Here is a 6,801-nt window from a genome sequence, read left to right on the forward strand (position 1 = left end):
TGCATAATTTATTCATGCCGCAATGCACTCTGGGAGTCAGTGAGTAGCTATACTAAGTCATGAGTAAACCTAAATGAAAGGATCAAGTACCCCCTACAGTTCTTTTTTAGTTACTAGAACTCTCGTGTAAGTAAACTATACTAACTAAGAATTTGTCAGTACAACATACTATTCCTATTTCACTTTGCTTAGTTTTTTCAAGGCAATCGGTTTGCATGCTTTTTTTAAGTAAGCCCAACTAATTAGATTTTACAGTGTATTTGCAAAAAACGCTGTAAACGTGTTGTTTTTGGCTCATGTTCCATTCCATCTACTTCCATTTCCTCTCTGCCAGATCCACGAGGGTGCAGGAGGCTGTAATAGAGTCCCAGAAAACCCAAGCCCATTAAATTTGACACTAATATAAAAAATATAATTGGCAGGAAGTAGTCAGTCCGTTCAGATTCCGGTTTGAGCAGAAACAACAAAACGGGTGCAGCAAGGTTGTGACACACATTTAAAAAGTAATACATTGTCATGTGAACTCTGGTGTTCTCTCCTTTAATGTTAAAGAAGGTGAACATGAGAATAACTCCAACAACGGCTCGATAAAGATGTTCAAGGGCTCGTGAAGTGCAGAAGCTGGTCTCCTCCAAGAATGCCCATATGGTTCCCAACAGCCATATGCAGGCCATTGTTACAGTACTGAAGGTGGAGAGCATGATGAAGAGCGTGAGGCTGAGGATTCGAGGGGTTATGGTAAAGATTTTGTAGGACAGATATACGACTGTTGGGATTCCAGAAGGCATGTTGTTAAGGTGAGTTAGAGATTGCCGTAAACAGCGACGATAGTCTACCGTGGCCCAGGCTATGGTGAGAAAAGACAGGGCCATGCTGATGTCTAAAAAAAACAGATTTTTTAAATGACAAATCAGCCTGATTATTGGTTAAAAAAAATTAAAAAAAGGTATTTTACAATCATATTTAGGTACAAACTGCCCCCCCCCAAAAAAAATCATAAGGCTCAATTAAAAATGTCACTGCATTTCTACAGTACACTTTCAAGCAAAACATTTGAATATATATATTTTTTTAGGTTTTAAATGTATATATCTGCTGTTATTATCATTTAAAATGAATTAAAACTTACATTACCATTTAAAATTATGGGGTTGGTAAGATTTTTTTATGTTTTTCGAAGATGTCTCTGATGCTCACCAAGGCTGTGTTTATTTGATGAAAAATACAGTTAAAAACAGTAATATTGCGAAATATCATTACAGTTTAAAATAGCAGTTTTTTTAAATATACATTTTAAAATGTAATTTATTCCTGTGATGCAAAGCTGAATTTTCAGCATCCATTACTCCAGTCTTCACTGTCACATGATCCTTCGGAAGTCATTGTCAACACTTCTTATGATTATCAATTTTGTAAACAGCTGCTTAATATTTTTGTGGAAAGCGTGGTATACTTTGTCAGGATTCTTTGATGAATTGAAAGTATAAAAGAACAGCATTTATTTTAAATTGTTATAAATGTCTTCAATGTCAATTTTGCCCATTTTAATGCTTAATACAACTATTAGTTTCTTTAAAAATAAAAAATCGTAATAACCCCGAACTTTTAAAATGGTGGTGTATTTGTCAAAATTCTGATTCTTCTGATAAATCATGACTAGATTTACGTGCATGTAGTGATTGTGTCTGTGCAGGACTCACATTGCAGGTTAGAGCGATGGTTGTGCTCCAGTATGATATAAGCCTGCAGAATGAGTTGAGGAATGCTCTCCAGGAACATCTCAAACATGCGGAGCATGCTAAGATCGGTAGCAAGACCGATAAGTTGTGACTGCTCCTCCTGTCCCGAACGCAGGCCTTTAAAACTCTTCTTCAGGAGATGGAGAAACCTTAGAATAACAGATAGGTCAAAAATAAATAAATACAAATAATTCATTAATGAGTAGCCCAACCAAATGTGTGAATGTTACATTTTCATTTGCTTTCCTCCTTATTTTAAAGCAGGGGTTCACAACTCTGGCCCTCAATGTCCACTTTCTTGCCAAATAGCTTCAACCCTAATCAAACACACCTGAACAAGCTGATGGTCTTCAGGATCACCAGAAAGTTACAGGCAGGTGAGTTTGATCCAGGCTGGAGCTAAACTCTGCTCTGAGACTGGACCTCAAGGGCCAGAGTTGGGTATGCCTGCTTAAAAGAGACATTTCTTAATTTACAGTTACACACATTTTCAAAACTTTGCCTCTTTTTTTCAAAACTTTACACACAAATCCAAGAATTGCACACACAAAATGCAAAATGCCTCACATCTCTTGCAAAATGAAGCACTGCATTCAAAATATCACAAACATCTCAATTCTCAAAAGCAAACATTTGCAAACACCTTTGCCATAATATTAATTCCTGATAGATTTGTGTGTGTTACATAGAGAATCGTGTGTTGTGTTTTGCAAAAAGTGTTTTATGAAATTGAAAACTGAATCAAAGGCTGAGAATTAGTATAGGGATTTCCAGATTTGGTGTGTGCCTCTGCTGTTTGAGTGTCAGGTTTCAGAAATTGTGTGACAAGTAAAGATTTTGTGTGTAACAGTTGAAAAGAACTGTTATATAACGAGTCTTAATTCTTAATTCAGCCTTATGTTGTTCCAAATCGGTATGACTTTCTTTTTTTCTGTGACACACAAAAGCAGACAAAAATGCATCAGTTTCTTTTCCATACAATACAAGTCAAATGTTTTGGACCTCACTGGCTTTCATTGTATGGACAAAAACTTTTTTTCCCCACAGAATAAAGAAAGTCACACAGGTTTGGAATGACATGAGGGTGAGTAAATTATGACAGGATTTTTATTTTGGATGAACTATCATTTTAATATTTGAAATATTAGGTCCACACTTTTCAAATTGATTCAAATGATAAATGTGACCCTGGAGCACAAAACCAGTCTTAAGTCGCTGGGGTATATTTGTAGCAATAGCCAAAATTATTTGTATAAATACATTGTATGGGTCAAAATTATTGATTTTGCTTTTATGCTAAACATCATTAGGATATTAAGTAAAGATCATGTTCCATGAAGATATTTTGTAAATTTCCTACTGTAAATATATTAAAACTTAATTTTTTTTTGGTAATATGCATTGCTAAAGACTTCATTTGGACAACTTTAAAGGCGATTTTCTCAATATTTTGATTTTTTTGCACCCTCAGATTCCAGATTTTCAAATAGTTGTATTTCTGCCAAACATTGTCCTATCCTAACAAACCATACATCAATGGAAAGCATATTTATTCAGCTTTCAGATGATGTATAAATCTCATTTTCGGAAAAATGGACCCTTATGACTGGTTTTGTGGTCCAGGGTCACAAATTAGCATGAAGTTACCTTGTAAAAATGCCTATCTGCAGTACATGTATCCCAATCAGATGGCAAGTGGACAGACCCATGTCATCTTCTTCATAATTTCTCTTGTCATCTTTGAACCATGCATAGCTGAATGCCTGTATGCATACAGATCCAACCAGAACAAACACAAGAGTCAGTATGGCCCAGATGAGATGTCCACTTCTGAAGTACTGCACAGATAACATGAAGTCTGATCCAGTGTCTCCTAAATAAAAAAGGAGTCCAAAAACTGTGCATAGCCACCGAAACCAGGTAAATTTCTCTCCAGATGTCATGATTATGATTTATGGCATTTGATGAACATGGCAGAATTGTCTTGTTAATGCTGAATAAGTAGACAGACATTTGGTTCCTTTAGACGAGAACAGCTGGTTGACTTGTTCTCCTCATGTCTTTATCCAACCTGTATTGAATGATAGAACATTTTTGTAATATTTTTATTGATACGTTTCTTTAAGTGTTCATTATTTTCATGTTATCTGAATGTATTTCTACTATCTATTTACGTTCTGGACTTTGTCCAGTACAAGTCACTGCACAATGAATGATTAATGATTACGTAATGGGTACAAAATGTGTGTGTGTGTGTGTGTGTGTGTGTGTACTTGTTTAAGCTACATTGTGGGGACCAAATGTCCCCACAAGGATAGTAAAATCTGAAATTTTTGACATTGTGCCTGCGGTCCCCACAAGGGAAAAAATGATTAAAAATAGTAAACGATGTTTATCTGAAAGTGTAACATTGCAAACAGGTTTTCTGTAAGGGGTAGGTTTAGGGTTAGGGGATAGAAAATATCGTTTGGTCAGTATAAAAGTAATAGATGTCTATGGAAAGAAATTCACAGAAACAAACGCGTGTGTGTGTGTGTGTGTGTGTGTGTGTGTGTGTGTGTGTGTGACCCTGGACCACAAAACCAGTCATAAGGGTTAATTTTTTTAAATTGGGATTTATACATCATCTATATCAAGCTGAATAAATAAGCTTTCCATTGATGTATGGTTTGTTAGGATAGGACAATATTTGGTCGAGATACAACTATTTGGAAATCTGGAATCTGAGGGTGCAAAAAAAATCTAAATATTGAGAAAATTGCCCAAATGAAGTTCTTAGCAATGCATATTACTAATCTAAAATGAAGTTTTTATATATTTATAGTAGGAAATTTATCAAATATCTTCATGGAAAATTATCTTTACTTAATATCCTAATAATTTTTGGCATAAAAGAAAAATTGATAATTTTGAGCCAAACAATGTATTGTTGGCTATTGCTACAAATATACATGTGCTACTTATGACAGTTTTTTTGCTCCTTATATATATATATATATATATATGAACTTAAGACACTGTCTTAACATAGAGGCTAAGTTTATGCAACTGGCCCCCCAGGTCTATGTGCAATTTACATAATATAAATGCAACATGTTGTTATGTACTATTTTAAAGAAAACATCCTGAAAGTACATAAATCAAGTACTTACTGTTTTCATGTTGTAAAGTAAATTTGACATCAGGACAAAATTCATTTGCTAAGTTTCATTATCCGGCAGTGAGCGATGATCATACAGTATGCTGTTGTTTTGAGATAAACCATAAACTGTCACTTTACAATGCTCCCGAGTGTAATATTAATTTACATTTACTCTCAGTAGCTGTCAGGAAATGTTCAAATTGTAAGAAATGTCATTCGGAACTTACCATTATCCGGCAGTGAGCAATGATCATACAGTATGCTGTTGTTTTGAGATAAACCATAAACTGTCACTTTACAATGCTCCCGAGTGTAATTTACATTTACTCTCAGTAGCTGTCAGGAAATGTTCAAATTGTAAGAAATGTCATTCGGAACTTACCAGGGTTTCCATTCTTCTGCTTGCTCATATCAGCAGTGACAACGAGTCTCTGGTTTAGACCATATGATTTCTCATAATGCATATGACAGAACAAACCACTCCCTTTCTGAGCTAATCCTACAGTTACTGTGTGATGTAACACACACCCAAATACTTCTTTAGATATATGCAAGGGCTGGACCAATGAACAAATACAGCAATCATTCATTCCCTGACACTCTGGATACAGAAGAAATGTATTTCATTCTCACAACTATAATACTCACAATTTTCAATCTCCTCAGCCTTCCTATTATTTCAAACCAGGAAATAACCGCACATTCTTCATTGCTGAGATCCTAATCTGAAACTACCACTTAACTACCGTCTAACCACATGCTGGCAAAGACCTGTATTTATGTGTGTTTGGCTGTTGTTAGTGTGAACAAAAAATGAAACATAAGGAAATGCCTGTTTTGGTATGCAGCTTTACGTGTTTTACAGAATGAAACAGAGTTCCAAATAACTGTACTTCATGTTACAAAGTCGTTGGGGTCATTGCATCTCCTTTCGTTGATTACATTCTCTTTGGTTTGTCATTAAATAGTTTTCTCCATTTTTACTCATTTAAGCGACCTGTTTAAACACTTGATTCAGAATACATGCCACAACACCATCTTACATTAGCAGGGCATCCACAATTATTGCTTGATCTCAGTTTGTGAACTAATTTTTATGAAAAGAATGAATAAAATATAGTCAGCCTATTAGAATGATTTCTGAAGGATCATGTGACACTGAAGACTGGGGTAATAGCTGCTGAATATTCAGCTTTGCATCACAGGAATACATTTCTTTTTAAAATATATTAAAATAGAAAACAGTTTTTTTTTAAATAATATTTTACAATATTACTGTTTTACTTTATTGTTTATAAAATACATGCAGCATTGGTGAACAAACGCAAATTCTTAAAAAAAAAGTCTTAATTATGACAATAATAATACATACATAATGAATAAAATATGATATAATGTATATTAATATTATATTACATAAAAGTTTGTGTGTGTGTGTGCGCGCTCGTGTGCGTGCGTGTGTGTGTGTGTGTGTGTGTGTGTGTGTGTGTGTGTGTGTAAATATTACGTTTACTTTAAGAAAAGCTAAAGTTAAGCAGCTGACATTCAGCTGAATGTTTCAAGTTCCCTCTTACAAAATAACATAAGTATATGACTTTATTAAATTATTAATGACCATTTGTGCACAAAAAAAGTATTCTTGTAGCTTCATAAAATTAAGGTTGAACCACTGATGTCACAAAGACTATTTTAACAATGTCCTTACTACCTTTCTGGGCCTTGAACGTGGTAGTAGCGTTGCTGTCTATGCAGGGTGTGTGAAACGACATGAGGGTGATTAATTAATGACAGAATTTTCATTTTTGGGTGAACTAACCCTTTAATGTCTTTGCAATGTAAGTAATGATATACTATGGTATGTAGGCCTAAATACACAAATACACATATTAAATAATAGATTTTACTGTCTGGTAATAATGA

General features: G+C 34.6%; 1 protein-coding gene across 1 annotated transcript; it reads right to left on the bottom strand.

The window, feature by feature from the left end:
* Nucleotides 1–314: 314 nt before the first annotated feature.
* Nucleotides 315–2,123, bottom strand: LOC107693799 (XK-related protein 9-like; the record flags this gene model as incomplete). Its single annotated transcript, XM_016493311.1, has 3 exons — nucleotides 315–880; nucleotides 1,701–1,888; nucleotides 2,071–2,123. Coding segments are annotated over 3 exons (807 nt in total), but the record flags the coding sequence as incomplete, so codon positions are not given.
* Between the last annotated feature and the right edge of the window lie 4,678 nt (nucleotides 2,124–6,801).

This window comes from Sinocyclocheilus anshuiensis, unplaced genomic scaffold, assembly GCF_001515605.1.
Source record: "Sinocyclocheilus anshuiensis isolate Anshui unplaced genomic scaffold, SAMN03320099.WGS_v1.1 scaffold2192, whole genome shotgun sequence".
Classification (NCBI taxonomy): domain Eukaryota; kingdom Metazoa; phylum Chordata; class Actinopteri; order Cypriniformes; family Cyprinidae; genus Sinocyclocheilus; species Sinocyclocheilus anshuiensis.